Source organism: Heptranchias perlo, chromosome 2, assembly GCF_035084215.1.
Source record: "Heptranchias perlo isolate sHepPer1 chromosome 2, sHepPer1.hap1, whole genome shotgun sequence".
NCBI lineage: Eukaryota > Metazoa > Chordata > Chondrichthyes > Hexanchiformes > Hexanchidae > Heptranchias > Heptranchias perlo.
Window position 1 is genome coordinate 111,580,551 of NC_090326.1, and position 19,976 is coordinate 111,600,526.

The following is a 19,976-nucleotide window of genomic DNA, read 5'->3' on the forward strand; positions in this document are numbered from 1 at the left end:
TGCAGCAGAACCCAAAGCACTGTACCATATCCATTCATCCTAGCTCTGAGGATTTAGAATTTAGAGAAAATGACACCCTCATACACCAGAGTGTCCTTCAAAGCCTGTGGTTATGGAGAGTTCAACTTCCTTATCAGCAAGAAACATTTTCTCCGGAAATGAATTGAGACAAAGCCTTGTACAACTGTAGTGCATGTGCCATGTATGTGGCTTGATTGAAAAAGCTAAGCACATTGAAAATCTATTTAGTGGTGTAAGTCTACAGGCCAAGAACTGATGCCAGTAAGTAGGTTAACCTAAGTTCATATTGTTCATATCGTTATAATTCAACTAATATGTGAATGTACAATCAGACCTTTGAACTGGTGTTAGGGGAACTGAATCCAAATTAATTAATATATCCTGATGTTATACCACTATGTTGATGCTTGGTTTATAGCAATCCATCATAGCCATATCACAATGGCACCAGTAATACCTGCAGTTGATTCTACCACAGAAAGCCCAGCTGCTAGTAAAATATTTAGTAGAAAATGCAAGCAATAGTTTTGCCTTAAATTGTTTGGAAGCCTCCAATGACTAAATGGTTAAATGGACTATTAGTGTGACACTGAGCCATGCATACCGGTAAAGTCCCAGTTTAATGCCTAGTCTGTTCAATTAATTGTTCATCTGGGACAGATTGGGACACTACAATTAACCTCTGTGCTGCTAGACTAGGGAGGGGGAAATTTGTCCATGTTTCTGGCCACCACTGCTGAAAGTGTGCACATGTGGACCTCAGTCAAGGACAGTATCGGGGCCAGTTGCGATGGACGCTACAGCCCAATAACCTATCAATTCCGACTCACTTATGAATGAAGTAGCAGAAGGTTGCTGCTGCCCGTGGAACTTTACCCCACCATAAGTTACCATCTTCGGAAGAGGAGGGGGAAGGAAGAAAATCAGAGAGAAAATTAGAGGACAAAAAAAACACGAAAATAAATTACTGTATTTGGATTAAATAAAAAATGATTCGAGGCAAAATATGTAATCGGGATAGAAAAATGAATGTACTGCTTTTGATAGAACTGAGAGTAATGCACTGAAAATAAGAAAGGCACCATCTGTTCATCTGAGTAGCGGTCCAGCAACGACTGAATCTACACAAGATTGGGAAGAACAGTACAGCTTAATGGTTCTGAAAAACTGCCCAATCCCCTGCTCTAACCAGCCTATTTCACAACAGAAGAACGAGATATAAAAGTAATTTGTGGAAATCCTTTCTGAAGATCTCATATCTCGATTAGTTTTCTAAAACGGGACAATCTGTCATTTTGATGTGATCTATAGGGTGCCTGGTGTGAGATTAAATAGAAACGAAAGGGCTTGTTGGTATGGTAAATGGAACGGAAGGTTTATCTTTCTGGCGCTGGAAAGCGGACTGTAGGTGTTTTTCCTTGTCAGCATTAGAAAGAGCAGATTAGTACAATCCTATTTTGAAGAAACCAGCAAAATGATCTTTTAATTATAATTCTTGTGTTTAGTATATTAAAATCGTGTATGTAGCAGAATAAGGGACGGTCTTTTATGCAGGTTGTTTTAATTATATTAAAAAAGAGCTAATTTGTTTACTGATGAGAAAAAATATGGTACAGTATATGTTATGAAAATTAAACTATTAACAAATAGTAATTTATCAGCCGTGAAAACCCGTGGCGACTTGTGTATGTTGCATTGTATTTAATAAGAAAAACAGGAATAGACGGCCAGTCGCTATGTATTTTATATAAAGTAGCCCATTAACACACACTTGAAGGACATTCTGTGTTGCAATACATATAGGAGGGGTGAATTCATTTGCTAATATCCAGCGCGTTTTGATTAAAACAGTGTGGGAATCAATTTCCTCAAGTGAACTGAAGTGTAATTAAAAGATTAGGAATCAGTGCCGTGGAGAATAATTCAGGAGGCGTGGAGATCTGGGCTGTTTGCAACGTGTATTTGTGTGCAGTTTTATACTTATTGAGCGTTTATGAATGGTATGATGGTAACAAATAAAAGGACGTGTGGCTGCTGCTCTTTTTGTAGTGAGTGAGGTTGAGAGCAGACTGGGAAAGCTGTGCACCGCTGCAAGATAGCCTCCTCCCACCTTCATTGTTGTCAAGTGTGTGAGAGCGCGCGGGGACCGTGCCCCGGGCTCAGGTTCTGTCAGTGTCTCGCGCTCTCAGTGCTGGCGGGGGGGGGGGGTGAGAGAGAGAGAGAGAGAGAGCGCGAGCACCTGTTCCGCTCGCGAGAATCGCTGTCGGTTTGTCCCGCGCGGGGCCCCATAGCCCGCTGTCCCGGGGTGTGATGGGAGAGGCGATGTCGAAGCGGTTGAAATCGGAGCTGGAGATGGAGGAGAGGTCCTTCTGTAACCCGTACCCGGACGACAGCGACAGCGGCAACGGAGCGGGAGCCGGAGCCGGAGCGCACGACCAGCAGGAGGCGGAGGACTGCTTCGACGCGCAGGGAAAGGTAAATGTTAATGGAGGCGGCAACAACATCAAGAAATACGTTGAAACGTGTTAATAGTAATAATGGTTAATGGGGCCGCTGAACGTACTCGAACCTTCGGGGGGAGTGGAGTGAAGTGACCGCCTGCCGAGCGGAGCGGAGCCCGGGGGGGGGGTGGGTGGGTAGTGATGTGGGAAGCGGGGTCTCAACACTGCGGGCGGGGGGTGGGAGAGAGAGAGAGAGAGGAGTGGCTGGGAGGAGGTGCGTCCGTTTCCTTGAGCTGCCCGCCCTCCGTAGTGACACTAGTGCAATGGAGCAAACATGACATTAAATCTCAACCGACGTTCACGAGTCGGTCAGTTTAAGGTTGCGCGGGTGGCCAACATTAGTCAACCTGTCCCCATCTCCGGGGTTCATCCAAAGACCTGCAGAAGGGGGAGGTAGAGTGATTTTTAAAATATATATATATATATTTATGGAGTGTAGAAATCGGCCGCTGAAACTGGCTACTGAAAATGTTACAACACGTGTGAAGTTACTGCAAAAAAATTATGACTTGGGAGGTGCCGTTGTCGTGAATCATCAAATGTAGGCTTGTTTGCTTTTTATTATTGAAGCCTTCGAGGGCTGCAGTGGGATTTCTGCACCAAACTATCAAAACTATATACAGATTCTAATTTTAACTTTGTCCAGCGTTGTCAATTAAATGACCCATCCTGCATACATTTATTTTTATAAATAGTGTTTATGAAGTTAACATGGGGGTGGAGGAAAGGGGGGGGGAAGGGAAACATATTGGCTCAGATCTAAGATCACAAAATACTTACTGATGAGTAAGGCCATTGGGCCCATCCACCCAGAACAATCCTACATTCACCATCTAATTGTTTCTTAAACAGTTCTTGGGTTTTCACCTCTACCACTCTGTCTGAAAGTCTATTCCAGGTGTTGATCACTCTTTACGTGAAGAACAACTTCCTAGTGTCAGTACTAAAGTTACCCTTCACCAGTTTGAACCTCTATCTCTGTCCTATTTCCACTGTTACATTTAAAGTAGTATTTCAGATTAACCTTCGCCATGCCATTTATTAATTTCTATAGCTCGATGAGATCACATCTCGGTTGCCTTCTGTCCAGGCTAAAAGGCCCAAGTCTCTTGGGTCTGAATTATGTGGAAAGACATATGACACAAGGGATCAGCCATGTGACTCTTGTCAGCACTGCTTCAGTGGTTGAATGTCTCCCTTGTTTCTCAGTACCAGAACTGGACACAGTACTCAAGGTGTGATCTAACCAAAGCACTATACAGTTTGATGAGAACTTCTAGCTCTAAAATTTTGGCTATTTTGTTCAACGTTCTAGTGACTTTGTTGATTGCTGCTTTGCATTGGTTGGATGTGCTGAATGTCGAGTCTGCTAAGACTCTTTCAACCTCACCCGTAGCTATTTCAACACCATTCATGGATGTACATGTGTCGCCCACTTTTCCTTCCTTTGTGCAATACTTCACACTTGTCTGCCCTTATTGGGCCCACTCACATATTTAGCTTATCCCATATTTTCAGGGCTACCTACTTCAATTCCACTGCCCCATCTAGTTTGATATTTTCAAATTTAACCAATTTATATTGTGTTTCAGAATCCAAGTCATTGATATAAATAAGAATCAGTGTGGTCCCAAAACAGACCCTTGGGACACCCCATTCAGAGTTTCCCACCCACCCTGGCATTACCACTCTAACCAGTACCTGTTGTTTTCTACCCTTCAGTCAGTTTCTTAATCCATACCTGAGTTTTATCCTGAATCGCCACGGCTTTGAGATTAATTAGTAATCTTTTCTATGGAACTTTATCAAATGCTTTTTGGAAGTTTGAACAGCTTTCTTTTCTTTTAACTGAGGATTGTGTGTACACAAGCATGGATACAAAACCAGTCGTTCGTTTCCCACAGTTAACCACAGAAATTTTGATTCATCTGTTTTGTGGGGCCTGTAAATACATTAAACTGTTGCTAATGTCAGTTACGTGACAAACGCATTAACTTCCACACATTAAAGACAAACTCAATTAAAATACTTATCATATGCCTCAGCCCACATTTTTTTTTAAAGAGTATAGAATCATAGAAAGTTATGGCACAAAAAGAGGCCATATCGGCCCATTGTGTTCCTGCTGGCCGAAAAAGAGCTATCCAGCTTAATCCCACTTTCCAGCACTTGGTCTGTAGCCCTGTAGGTTACGGCACTTCAAGTGCACATCCAAGTAATTTTTAAATGAGTTGAAGGTTTCTGCCTCTACCACCCTTTCAGGCAGAGAGTTCCAGACCCCCACCACCCTCTGGGTGAAAACAATTCTCCACTGCTCTCCTCTAAACCTTCTACCAATTACTTTAAATCTATGCTCCCTGGTCACTGATCCCTCTGCTAAGGGAAATAGGTCCTCCCTATCCACTCTATCTAGTCACATCATAATCTTATATACCTCAGTTAAATCTCCCCGCAGCCTCCTCTGTTCCAAAGAAAACAACCCCAGCCTATCCAATCTTTTCTCATAGCTAAATTCTCCAGCCCTGGCAACATCCTCGTACCCTCTCTAATGCAATCACATCTTTCCTGTAATGTGGTGACCAGAACTGTACGCAGTACTCAAGCTGTGGCCTAATCAATGTTTTATGCAGTTCTAGCATAACCTCCGTGCTCTTATATTCTGTGCCTCGCCAAATAAAGAAAAGTATCCCATATGCCTTTTTAACCACCTTATTTACCTGTCCTGCTACCTTCAGGGATCTGTGGACGTGCACTCCAAGGTCCCTTTGTTCCTCTACACCTCTCAGTCTCCTCTCATTTATTGTGTATTCCCCCCAAATGCATTACCTCACACTTCTCTGGATTGAATTCCATTTGCCACTTTTCTGCCCACCTGCAGTTTACAGTTTTTCTCCTCACCATCAACCACACAGCCAATTTTTGTATCGTCTGCAAACTTCTTGATCAAGCCCCCAACATTCAAGTCCAAATCATTAATATATACCACAAAAAGCAAGAGACCTAGTACTGAGCCTTGCGGAACCCCACTGGAAACAGCCTGCCAGTCGCAAAAATGCCCGTCAACCATTACCCTTTGCTTCCTGCCACTGAGCCAATTTTGAATCCAACTAGCCACTTTCCTTTGAATCCCAGGGGCTTTTACTTTTTTGACCAGTCTGCCATGTGGGACCTTGTCAAAAGCCTTGCCAAAATCCATGTACGCTACATCAAATGCGTTACCCTCATCGACCCTCCTTGTTACCTGCTGAAAAAATTCAGTCGAGTTAGTCAGACATGACCTTCCCTTAACAAATCCCTGCTGACTGTCCTTGATTAACCCGTGCCTTTCTAAATGACGATTTATGCTGTCCCTCATAATTGATTCCAATAATTTGCTCACCATTGAGGTTAGACTGACTGGCCTATAATTACTCGGTCTATCTTTTTCTTCCTTTTTAAACAACGGTACAACGTTAGCAATCCTCCGGCACCACGCCTATAGCCAGGGAGGATTGGAAAATGGTGGTCAGAGCCTCCGCTATTTCCTCCCTTGCTCCTCTTAACGGCCTGGGTTACATTTCATCCAGGCCTGGCGATTTGTCTACTTTCAAAGATGCTAAACCTTTTAATACTTCCTCTCTCACTATGTTTATCCCATCCAATATTTCACACTCCTCCTCCTCCTTAACTACAATCTCTGCATCGTCCCCCTCTTTTGTGAAGACTGACGCAAAGTATTCATTAAGAATCATACCCACATCTTCTGCCGCCACACAGAGGTGGGAGAGCATTTTGGTGGTAGTGATCATAATTCAGTCAGATTTAGTATAGTTATGGAAAAGGACAAAGATAGAACAGGAGTAAAAGTTCTAAATTGGGGAAAAGGCTAATTTTACTAAGCAGAGAAATGATTAAGCAAAAGTGGACTGGAAACAGCTATTTGAAGGTAAATCAGTGTCAGAGCAGTGGGAGGCATTCAAGGGGGAGATTTCTCTTTTTTCCAGACCTTTTTGGTCTCTAATAGGCCCTATTCGTTCCTTAGTTATCCTCTTGCTCCTTATGTATTTATAAAACATTTTTGGGTTTTCCTTAATTTTACTTGCCTGTATTTTTTCATGCCCTCGCTTTGCTTTCCTAATTTCCTTTTTAATTTTACCCTGCATTTTCTATACTCCTCCTAGGCTTTCTGCAATATTGAGCTCTCGGTGTCTGACATAAGCTTCCCTTTTTTGCCTTATCTTTGCTCCTTGTCATCCAGGGGGTTCTAGATTTGGGAGTCCCACCCTTTTTCTTTGTGGAAACATGTTTACTCTGAACCCCTTGAATGCCTCCCACTGCTCTGACACTGATTTACCTTCAAGTAGCTGTTTCATAGAATCATAGAAGTTTACAACATGGAAACAGGCCCTTCGGCCCAACATGTCCATGTCGCCCAGTTTATACCACTAAGCTAGTCCCAATTGCCTGCACTTGGCCCATATCCCTCTATACCCATGTAACTGTCCAAATGCTTTTTAAAAGATAAAATTGTACCCGCCTCTACCACTGCCTCTGGCAGCTCGTTCCAGACACTCACCACCCTTTGAGTGAAAAAATTGCCCCTCTGGACCCTTTGTATCTCTCCCCTCTCACCTTAAATCTATGCCCCCTCGTTATAGACTCCCCTACCTTTGGGAAAAGATTTTGACTATCTACCTTATCTATGCCCCTCATTATTTTATAGACTTCTATAAGATCACCCCTAAACCTCCTACTCTCCAGGGAAAAAAGTCTCAGTCTATCCAACCTCTCCCTATAAGTCAAACCATCAAGTCCCGGTAGCATCCTAGTAAATCTTTTCTGCACTCTTTCTAGTTTAATAATATCCTTTCTATAATAGGGTGACCAGAACTGTACACAGTATTCCAAGTGTGGCCTTACTAATGTCTTGTACAACTTCAACAAGACATCCCAACTCCTGTGTTCAATGTTCTGACCAATGAAACCAAGCATGCTGAATGCCTTCTTCACCACCCTATCCACCTGTGACTCCACTTTCAAGGAGCTATGAACCTGTACTCCTCGATCTCTTTGTTCTATAACTCTCCCCAACGCCCTACCATTAACGGAGTAGGTCCTGGCCCGATTTGATCTACCAAAATGCATCACCTCACATTTATTCGCTTTTGCTAAATCACTTCTCTGGTTAGTAAAATTGGCCTTTCCCCAATTTAGAACTTTTACTCCTGTTTTATCTTTGTCCATTTCCATAACTATGCTAAAACTAACTGAATTATGATGACTACCACCAAAATGCTCTCCCACTGATACTCCTTCCACCTGCCCAGCTTCATTCCCTAAAACTAAATCCAGAACTGCCGCCTCTCTTGTTGGGCTTGCTACGTACTGGCTAAAAAAAAAAGTTCACCTGAATGCAATTTAAGAATTCTGCGCCCTCTACCTTTTGTACAGATTGTATCCCAGTTAATATTAGGGTAGTTGAAATCCCCTACTATTACTGCCCGATTGCTTTTGCACTTCTCAGAAATTTGCCTACATATTTGCTCTTCTATCTCCCTCTGACTGTTTGGGAGTTTATAGTACATTCCCAGAAGTGTGATTGCCCCTTTTTCGTTCTTTAGCTCAACCCTTATGGCCTCATTTGATGATCGTTCTAACATATCATCCCTCCTCACAGGCATAATTGTTTCTTTAACCAATATTGCCACCCCCCCCCCCCCCCATCCTTTTTTATCCCCTTCTCTATATCTCGTCTGAAAACGCTGTAACCAGGAATGTTGAGCTGCCTTTCCTGCCCCTCTTTTTAAGCCATGTTTCAGTAATAGCTAAGATTGCAAACTTCCACGTGTCTATTTGTGCCTTTAGCTCATTTGCCTTGTTCACTATACTCTTTGCATTGAGGTATATACCATTAAGCACTGCCAAACTCCTTTATTGTCTAGTTTCCAACCTTTGTTTCCTCTGCCTTCCAAACTCACTTACTAATTTTCTGCTTTCCATTTCCAGCTCTGCTTCTCTCCCTTCTTAATCTATGCTCAGGTTCCCATCCCCCTGCCAAGCTAGCTTAAACCCTCCCCAACAGCACTAGCAAACCTCCCCACGAGAATATTGGTCCTGGCCCTGTTTAGGTGCAACCCGACCGGCTTGTACAGGTCCCTCCTCCCCCAGAACCGGTCCCAATGCCCCAGGAATCTAAAGCCCTCCCTCCTGCACCATCTCTCCAGCCATGCATTCATCTGCTGTATCCTCCTATTTCTATACTCGCTAGCGCATGGCACCGGGAGTAATCCGGAGATTACTACCTTTTGAGGTCCGGCTTCTTAATCTCTTACCTAACTTCTTAAAATCTGCCTGCAGGACCTCATCCCTCTATCTACTCACGTCATCTGGCTGTTCACCCTCCCCCTCCAGAATGTCCTGCAGATGCTCAGTGACATCCTTGCTGCCAGGGAGGCAACATACCATCCTGGAATCATGTCTGTGGCTGCAGAAATGCATGTCTGCTCCCCTAACTATAGAATCCCCCATCACTATCGCTCTCTTGACCTTTCTCCTCCCACCCTGTATAGCTGAGCCACCCATGGTGCTATGGTCTTGGTTCTGGCTGAACTCCGCAGAGGAACCCTCTCCCTCACCAGTATTCAGAACCGGTTAGAGAGCAAGATGCCCTCGGGACTCCTGCACTACCTGCCTGGTCCTCCTTGTCTCCTTGTCTGTCTGATGGTCACCCAGTCCCTCTTTGCCTGCACTCTCTTAAGCTGTGGGGTGACCATCTCCTGAAATATGCTATCCGAAACCCGGAGCTCGAGCTCCTCAAGCTGACGACACTTCCTGCACCTGTGGTTGTCCGGGACACAGGAAGCGTTCTGGAGTTCCCACATGGCACAAGATGTGCATTGCACAGGTCTGAGCTGCCCTGGTATGCCTCTATTTATTATATTATTAAATAAACTTAAAGGCTTAAAAAATCACTCACCAGCTACTCACCCATTCCACCGCTTCAGCTGCCCTCGGGCCTCTGATTCCTGCCTTTTTATAGGCCACTCCCTCTCCTCCTCCCCATCACCTCGGCTGCTCTCGGACATCCGACTCCCACCTTTTTTATGGGCCGCTCCCTCTCCTCCTCTCTGCCGCCTCAGCTGCTCTCGGGCATCCGACTTCTGCCTTTCTATGGGCTGCTCCCTCTCCTCTGTTTTGCCGCCTCAGCTGTTCTGAGGCCTCCGACTCCTGCCTTTTTATGGGCCGCTCCCTCTCCTCCGCTCCGCCGCCTCAGTAAAATGCTTGATTTCACCCCCCGCCCCCCTACCTTTTTCCTGGCAGCACAATATCTTCAACTTAAAATGTCAGACTAGATTGCATATTAAGCTGTCAAGCTAACATCTTACTTATTTGAAGACTAATCTTTTTTAAAAGAAATAGGCTTTAGTGCTACAAAAAATGAAACGAAACTATCTGGGCATGGAGCAAAGCAGGAACTGTGTAATTCAACTACTGCCACAGACCCATGTACCACCAAGAATGAACAGTGTACTCCCATTCGTATCTTCACAACTTCCAGAGCGCTCGTGAATCTCCCAAAAGGACCAAGATGATATTGAATTTTTTTTTAGCGACAACTAAATCAAAGTAACCAAAAGTTATGTGACACTTCTCTCTTGACTATACAACTGTTGAACCAGTTCATAGTGTTGTCACTAGGATTTCATTGACACTCCATTGTGAATATGTAAATATTCTATGCTTACATTGTAGCCATTTTGTTCCTAGAGTTTCAATGAATATAATATGAAATTTTGATACTAATGTTCTCTTGAACTATGGAAAAGCATCCATTGGTTTGTTTAGAGGGAGCTATTTGACTTGTATCACATCAGGGTAAAACGCTACTGATGACAGTTGTGGGAGAAATGTGAGGTTAAGATTATGGAAACAGAAACATAGAAAATAGGAGCAAGAGTAAGCCATTCGGCGCTTCGGGCCTGCTCTGCCATTCAACACGATCATGGCTGATCGTCTAACTCAGTACCCTGTTCCCGCTTTTCCCCCATATCCCTTGATCCCTTTAGCATTAAGAAATATATCTATCTCCTTCTTGAATATATCTAATGTCTTGGCCTCCACTGCCTTCTGTGGTAGAGAATTCCACAGGTTCACCACCCTCTGAGTGAAGAAATTTCTCCTCATCTCTGTTCTAAATGGTATACCCCGTATCCTGAGACTGACCCCTGGTTCTGGACTCCCCAGCCATAGGTAACATCCTCCCTGCATCTAGTCTGTCTAGTCCTGTTAGAATTTTATATGTTTCGATGAGATCACCTCTCATTCTTCTAAACTCTAGTGAATATATGATGTGGAGATGCCGATGATGGACTGGGGTTGACAATTGTAAACAATTTTACAACACCAAGTTATAGTCCAGCAATTTTATTTTAAATTCACAAGCTTTCGGAGGCTTCCTCCTTCCTCAGGTGAATGTTGTGGAAAATTTCCCACAGCATTCACCTGAGGAAGGAGGAAGCCTCCGAAAGCTTGTGAATTTAAAATAAAATTGCTGGACTATAACTTGGTGTTGTAAAATTGTTTACAACTAGTGAATATAGGCCTACGTGACCCAATCTCTCCTCATACGTCAGTCCTGCCATCCCAGGAATCAGTCTGGTAAACCTTTGTTGCACTCCCTACAACATCCTACATCAATCGTATCCACGATAGCAACGTGTCATCCTCGGCTCAATGGTTGTTCTTATAGCATTCAAGTCAGGAAGTTATGGGTTCATGCCCCAGTCCAGAGACTTGAGCACAGAATCTAGGCTGACACTTCAGTGCAATACTTGGAGTGCTGCATTGTTGGGAGGTGTCATTTTTCAGTTGAGCTTTGAAATCAAGGCCCCACTACCCTCTTGGGTGGGTGTCAAAGCTCATTTGGCATTATTAGAAAAAGAGTAGAAGAGTTCTCCCAGTGTTCTAGCCAACATTTATCCCTCAACCAACACCACTAAAACAGATTATCTGGTCATTTTGTTTCATTACTATTTGTGGGCCCTAGCTATGCGCAAATTGACTGCTGCATTCCCCCACATTACAACAGTGACAATACTTCAAAATTCATTAATTGACTGTAAAGTACTTTGGAACGTCCTGAGGTTGTGAAAGGCATTAAATAAATGCAAGTTCTTTCTTTATTAAAACATAATGGCTTGAGCCATTATTTGCAAATGTAGCAACATGCTATATAAGCTATGTGCAAAAACTGTTGAACGATACCTGCATAAAAAGTGAACAGAATTTTCTAAAAGAAAGTTTCCCTTAAAAATGCAAGGAGGCACAACACTGTGGTACATTTCAGGATGGCCCAGTTATTAATACATATTGGTATATGCCCTCAGTTTTCAAAAGATTGAAGAAAAAAATTAAAAGAAAGAATCGACTCTTTGAAATAGGACAATTTGGATAGCATCCATAAATACTAACAGTGTAGCTTAATACTGTATTTATGTAGTGCCTGGTATCACCAAACAATACAGTCCTAATGCAGGGGACATACATTTTAAACATGGGTAAGAATGGATTAAAAATATCTGCACATAATGGAATAGCAAACTAAAACAAAGACACTAAACTTAGGAATGATATCAGGAAGTTCTTGTCTACGCAGAGTGATAAATATGTGGGAAGGACCTCAGAGATGAAAACCCTGGAATCATTTTAGGGACCAACTGGATGCTGCAGTGGTGTGGCATTAGTGTCATTCTGGATAGATGAATGACGATGGGCCGAATGGCCTTGCTCATCCATAATTATCTTGTGAAGTCATGAACATCTGCAAAAGAAAATAAACGTGTCCCATTTATGTTACAGCATTTGTCCATACTAAAGCTGTAATGTAAATGAATTGGTGTTGATAAGGAATGGTGAATCATATTAAATCTTGGCGTTTGCCTGCTCTTCTCCAGTTCGTGGCAAATGTGAATGGCTCTTGCTGGTAGCAGCTGCTGTCGTATTTTCAGGTCACATAGGCTGAGCACTCAGACTGCCTGAAAATGCCAGCAATGCAGTTTTCAAAGTGTTGGTCTCTAGAGACTTTCTCCCCAGCCAGAAAGTAAAATCATGACTGCAGTTTTGTTTTTGTGTTGCTGCCAGTACTATGAAATCTACCCACGATGTAAGCGAGAAAGATTCTCCAGTACTGATAACCCTAGGATATTAGAAAATCAAGTAATATGAGAGGGACATTCAGGATCTAGTAACAATAAGCAAAACTTGCAGGACCCACTTAGAAGGAGGTAATACACCCTTCTAACTAAATGTCCAAAACTTCAAGTCCCTGGTTAGTGTATATTACGCAACCAATGGGTTTGAATTAAGATCTGCAATCTAATGAAAATTATAGCAAATTCTGGAATACAAACCACTCACATCAAAAACAAAACACCAGAGAGATGCTTGGATGTATTGTAACTAGCTGAGTATTTACCATTCATGGTGCTTGTTCCAGAGCAATCTTATCCTTTTGTTTTAAAATAAAACCCCCATGGTGTTCATTAGGCTCCTCGTCAAAAACTTATAATAAAGTATAACACTGTACATAAGAACATAAGAAATAGGAGCAGGAGTAGGCCACATGGCCCGTCGAGCTTGCTGCGCCATTTAATCAGATCATGGCTGATCTTCGACCTCAACTCCACTTTCCTGCCCAATCCCCCTATCCCTTGATTCCCCTAGAGTCCAGAAATCTGTTTGTCTCAGCCTTGAATATATTCAACGACTGAGCATCCACAGCTTTCTGGGGTAGAGAATTCCAAAGATTCACCACCATCTGAGTGAAGAAATTCCTCTTCATCTCAGTCTTAAATGTCTGACCCCTTATCCTGCAACTATGCCCCCTAGTTCTAGACTCTCCAGCCATGGGAAACGACCTCTCAGCATTTACCCTGTTAAGCCCCCTCATAATCTTTTATGTTTCAATGAGATCACTTCTCATTCTTCTAAACTCCAGAGAGTATAGGCCCATTCTACTCAACCTCGCCTCATAGGACAACCCTCTCATCCCAGGAATTAATCTAGTGAACCTTCGCTGCATCGCCTCTATGGCAAGTATATCCTTCCTTAGATAAGGAGACCAAAACTGTACACGGTACTCCAGTCTCACCAAAGCCCTGTACAATTGTAGTAAGACTTCCTTACTTTTGTACTCCAACTCCCTTGCAATAAAGGCCAACATTCCATTTGCTGCCTTTATTGCTTGCTGTACCTGCATGCTAACTTTTTATGTTTCTTGTATGAGGACACCCAAGTCTCTCTGGACGCCAACATTTAATAGTTTCTCACCATTTAAAAAATATTCTGTAGTTTTAATTGGTGCCCCATCTTTGTGTTTGGTGCTTTCTAATGTATTAATGGAGGGTTTTTTTTGCAATCAGCTGTTCTCAATTCTTAAAACTATACTGCAACATGTACCTTCCTCAATTCAACCAGTTGTAACATAAATGTTACCGGACCGTTTACAGTTTAATGAAAGAAAAAATACATCTATTTCCAATCCCTTATTGAGTGACAGTTACTTTTTAAAAAAAACTTAAATCAGAAATGAATTTGTGTGGAGAGGGTGGTAATGAGTGATAGTAAAATAAAAATTCCTCACCCTTTTTCCTCTCCACTTCCCCCCCCCCCCCCCCCCCCCCACCCAATTCATCTCCTGAGGGAACAAAAAAAGGCCTCTCGCATCATATTAAATCTCTGCCACAGAAAAATCAAATGACTCCTTGGCTCAAATAAACAACTTAAGCATGCCGATTTGCTGAAATCTAGATCAGCAAAATTCCACTCAAAAGCAACTATTTGAAATGCAATTTCAAGCAGTTACATCATTGGGGGATAAAATAAATGCAATGATTCCACCTGCCATTTTTAATTTCTGACCCAGATGAATACATAGGTGAACAAATATCATAAGATAACACTCATCTTGTTTTAAAAAAAAATACAAATCAGCTACTATATGTTAAAAATGCCTTCCAAGATACCTGCCCTTCACCGAACCTTGGAGCTTAAGTTCTGCATTCTCAGGTCCCTGAGCAAAGAGACTCAATCAAGTGCAGACTCCAAGAATACACCCTGTGACTACATGTTTCACTAGGGTGCTACACCTCCCAGAATGCATTAGTGTCTGTTACTTTAGACTATAACTCCCAGATGGCTGCTTTTTTTATCAGTCTAATGCATTGGGCCAGATTTTGCTGAAGCAGGACATCTAACGGCTTCTGCCATTAGTTAAAATTGCCCCTGTACCCTTCAGCTCAAAAAGGTTTAGCCCACCAAATTGCTGAAAGTGCCAATAACAGCACAGCGAGGGAAACAGAGCACCTGGGACCTGAGTGAACTGGGCGAGCGACAGGGTATCTCCTTAATCAATCAGATTCAAGGATTGAGAAATAAACAGTGCAAGCACTGAGAAGGAAGTGTAAATTAGAGTAGGTGAATTCAATGTCAAATCAGGTACAGAAAGTGAAATAAAGAGAGAGAAAGATTGGATTAAGTGAGAGAGAAAAAAGACACATAAAGGAATAAAGAATTTTTAAAAATTTTAAATTTGACATTGTTAAAATCTCCAACAACAATTAATACCTGAAGGAATGAGACTCCGCACTTGTAATTGTTAATTTCCAGTGCCAGAGAGATTGATTGGCAGTAATTAACACTTATCATGTTGGTAAAACTCCCCAAAGCCTTTCCACCATCAACAAGGCACAAGTCAGGAGTGTGATGGAATACTCTCCACTTGCCTGGATGAGTGCAGCTCCAACAACACTCAAGAAGCTCGACAACATCCAGGACAAAGCAGCCCGTTTGATCGGCACCCCATCCACTACCTTAAACATTCACTCCCTTCACTAGCACACTATGGCTGCAGTGTGTACAATCTACAAGATGCACTGCAGCAACTTGCCAAGGCTTCTTCGATAGCACCTCCCAAACCTGCGACCTCTACCACCTAGAAGGACAAGGGCAGCAGATGCGTGGGAACACCACCACCTGCACGTTCCCCTCCAAGTCACACACTATCCTGACTGGAAATATATCACCGTTCCTTCATAGTCGCTGGGTCAAAATCCTGGAACTCCCTACCTAGCCGCACTGTGGGAGAACCATCACCACACGGACTGCAGCGGTTCAAGAAGGTGGCTCACCACCACCTTCTCAAGGGCAATTGGGGATGGGCAATAAATGTTGGCCTTGTCAGCAACGCCCACATCCCATGAATGAATTTTTAAAAAAAGGGGGAACAGCCAGAAGTCATAGTCCATGTGGATACTAAAGAAAAGGGATGAGGTCCCATGGTCAGAGTTTCAGGAGCTAGAGAAGAAAAGCAGGACCTCAAAGGTAGTAATCTCTGGATTACTCCCAGTGCCATGCACGACTGAGTACAGAAATAAGAAGATACGGCAGGTTAATGTGTGGCTAGAGACATGATGCAAGAGGGAGGGCTTCAGATACTTGGGGCATTAGGATCAGTTCTGGGGCAGGAGGGACCTTGTTCAAGACGGACAGGTTGCACCTCAACAGAGCTGAGACCAATGTCCTCGCTGGGAGGTTCACTAATGCTGTGGGGGAGGGTTTAAACTAATTTAGCAGGGATGTGGGCACCAGGATGTAGCATTAGAAAGGAGAAACAAGATGCACACAAGATTGGGAGAGACAGATAGCACTAGAGTAAGAAATAGTACAATATTAGGTGGGATCAGTCTGAGAGAATATGAGAAGGTCTAAGATAGGTTTAGAGTGCATGTGTGTAAAAGTGTGGTAAATAATGTCAGTGAGCTTCAGATGCAGATAGCCACATGGGGATATGGTGCAGTAGCGATAACAGAGACCTGGCTCAAAAAAGGGCAAGACTGGGTACTAAATATTCCTGGATACAAGGTGTTCAGGAAAGATAGGGGAGTGGGGTGGCAGTAGTAATTAAGGAGAATATTGCATTGCTGGAGGGAGAGGATGTCCTTGAGGAGTCAAAAACAGATCAATTTGGTTAGAGTTAAGAAATAATAGAGGTGTCATTACACTACTGGGTGTATTCTATAGGCCACCAACTAATAGGAAGGATATAGAGGAGCAAATTTGCAGGGAAATTACAGAGAGGTGCAAGAACTATAGACTAGTGTTAATGGGGGACTTCAACTATCCTAATATAGACTGGGATAGTAATAATGTAAAGGGCAAAGAGGGGGAGGAATTTTTGAAGTGTGTTCAGGAGAACTTTCTTGATCAGTATGTTTCCGGCCTAATGAGGAAGGAGGCATTGCTGGATGTAATTCTGGGGAATGAAGTGGGTCAAGTGAAGCAAGTGTCAGTGGGGGCACATTTAGGGAACAGTGATCATAGTATCAAAAGGTTTAGATTTGTTTTGGAAAAGAACAAGGAGCAATCTAGAGTAAAAATACTTAATTGAAGGAGGGCTAATTTCAGTTGGTTGAGAACGGATCTAGCCCGGGTAAATTGGAATCAAAGATTGGCAGGCAAAGCTGTAATCGAACAATGGGCAGCCTTTAAAGAAGAGATGGTTTGGGTACAGTCTAGGTACATTCCCACGATGGGGAAAAGTAGAGCAACCAAAGCCAGAGCTCCCTAGATGACAAAAGAGATAGAGAGTAAGATGAAGCAGAAAATGGGGCCGTATGACGGATGTCAGGTTGCTGTAACGAGTGAGAACCAGGGTGAATATAGAAAGTACAGAGAAGTGAAAAAGGAAATAAGAGGGGCAAAGAGAGAGTATGAGAATAGACTGGCGGCCAACATAAAAGGGAATCCAAAGGTTTTCTACAGGCATATGGGTAGTAGTAGGGGTGGGGCCAATTAGGGACCAAAACGGAGATCTACGCATGGAGGCAGAGGGCATGGCTGAGGTAATAAATTAGTACTTTGCATCTGTCTTTACCAAGGAAGAAGATGCTGCCAAAGTCACAGTAAAAGAGGAGGTGGTTGAGATACTGGATGGGCTAAAAATTGGTAGAGGAGGTACTAGAAAGACTGGCTGTACTTAAAGTATTTAAGTCACCCGGTCTGGATGGGATGCATCCTAGGCTGCTGAGGAAAATCGGGGTGGAAATTGAAGAGGTACAGGCCAAAATCTTCCAATCCTCCTTAGATATGGGAGTGGTGCCAGAGGACTGGAGAATTACAAATGTTACACCCTTGTTCAAAAAAGGGTGTAAGGCTAAACCAGGCAACTACAAGCCAGTCAGTTTAACCTCGGTGGTGGGGAAGCTTTTAGAAACGATAATCCGGGACAAAATTTATAGTCACTTAAACAAGTGTGGATTAATAAAGAAAAGCCAGCACAGATTTGTTAAAGGCAAATTGTGTTTAACTAACTTGATGATAGAGTTTTTTGATGAGGTAACAGAGAGGGTTGATATTGTGTACCACATAATAGGCTTGAAAGCAGAGTTGAAGCCCATGGAATAAAAGGGGCAGTGGCAGCATGGATACGAAATTGGCTTAGCGACAGGAGACAGAGAGTAGTGGTGAACAGTTGTTTTGCGGACTAGAGGAAGGTATACAGTGGTGTTCCCCAGGGGTCGGTACTAGGATCACTACTTTTTTTGATATATATTAATGACTTGGACTTGGGTGTACAGGGCACAATTTCAAAATTTAGAGATGACACAGAACTTAGAAGTGTGGTAAACAGTGAGGAGGATTGTAATAGACTTCAAGAGGACATAGACAGGCTGCTGGAATGGGTGGACACATGGCAGATGAAATTTAACGCAGAGAAGCGCGAAGTGATACATTTTGGCAGGAACAATGAGGAGAGGCAATAAAACTAAATGGTACAATTCTAAAGGGGGTGACCTGGGAGTATATGTGCACAAATCTTTGAAGGTGGCAGGACAGGTTGAGAAAGCAGTTAGAAAAGCATACGGGATCCTGGGCTTTATAAATAGAGGCATAGAGTACAAAAGCAAGGAAGTTATATTGAACCTTTATAAAACACTGGTTCGGCCACAGCTGGCATTCTGGGCCCGATTTTACCAGGGGTGCGGGTTCTTGGCGGGTGGGCAAGCGGGCGCGTGGGTAACGCGCCCGGTGAAATTAGTGGGTTTCCCGCGCGATCGTAGCAGGCAACCCACTAATTGGAGCCACTTACCTGCTCCTCCGGGTTCCCCGCTGATGATCTGCGCGTCGGGCGGGCTGCGCATGCGCAGAAAGATCTGTCAGCTGGAGGCGCTCTATTTAAAGTGGCAGTCCTCCACTGACAGATGCTGCAACCAATAGCATGGAGCAGCCCAGGGGGAAGGCTGCTCCCAGTTTAATGATGCCTCACCCCAGGTATCAATACATGGGGTGAGGAGGAGGGGGAGGACAGAGATCTTCCACCCAGCGGGTGGGAGGAAGCGGCCCGCCTCCACCACCAGGAAGGGCTGGCTCGAGGTGGTAGAGGGGGTCACCTGCGCCACCAACATATCGCCCACCTGCACACAGTGCAGGAGGCGGTCCAATGACCTCAGTAGGTCAGCCAAAGTGAGTACACATAGTCTTTCCCCTATACTCAGTCTGCCACATCACTGCCCCCACCCCACATCTCCTTCGGCACTGTCACATCACCTCTCATACCCACTCAAACCCCATCCTCCTCTTACCTGCACCTACTCACCTCGCCAGTACTCTCCCCACCACTACCACGCAACCCAATCCTCATACAATCTCATGGCTGTATCCCATACTCACCCTCTGGTGCATCTCTTTCACGGCCAGCCTCACTCAACCTGCCACCACCTGTGCTGCAGCCACAGGGCATGCATCACATATGTGCAGTAGGCAGCGTAAGGCAAACGTGTCGTGAGCATGAAGGGGATGCGCAAGGGTGTCTGAGGGTTTGTCATGGGTGTTACTTATATTGAATTTCAGAACAACTCATCACACATTATATTGACACCACTACTGCCATGTCTTCGCGAATCCTGTCCGGTTTGTGCAATAATGCCCGCTCCTGGGTATCACTGAGGACCCACCACTGATGCCACCCATTGTGTCACTGTAGAGTGGGTGTAGGTGTATTTGCAGGGCTCTTCTGCGCAGACGACTGAGAGACATCGGCGATGTCCCCGGTTGCACCCTGGAAGGCTGTGGAGGAGAAGTTCGGGAGGGCAGTGGTGACTTTGACAGCGACAGGTAAGAAGATGGTGCACGGGCCAGCCAGGAGCAGCTCGGCATGAAAGAGGCTGCAGATGTCCACGGCTACATGTCGAGTGACTCTGAGCCTCTGTGTGCACTGCTGCTCAGAGAGGTCCAGGAGGCTGAGCTTCGGTCTGTGGAACCTGTGGCGAGAGTAGTGCCCTCTGCGACGCATCTCTCTCTGCGGTAGCCCTCCCTCCTGCTGTACAGGTGGATGTGTCACAGCACTGTGTTGTGGAGCTCCACGTGTCAGAGGTGGACGGCGTGGATGGTGAGGCTGGTGATGCTGTTCGCCCTCCG

General features: G+C 44.1%; 1 protein-coding gene across 1 annotated transcript in view; it reads left to right on the top strand.

Annotated features, from left to right (window-relative positions):
- Positions 1–2,264: 2,264 nt before the first annotated feature.
- The window catches only part of lancl2 (LanC lantibiotic synthetase component C-like 2 (bacterial)), a 54,962-nt gene continuing 37,250 nt past the window's right edge, over positions 2,265–19,976 (top strand). The window contains exon 1 of the mRNA XM_068005768.1: positions 2,265–2,496. Within this exon, the coding sequence (XP_067861869.1) occupies positions 2,332–2,496 (165 nt within the window). The 5' untranslated portion in view covers positions 2,265–2,331. The remainder of the gene's footprint in view (positions 2,497–19,976) is intronic.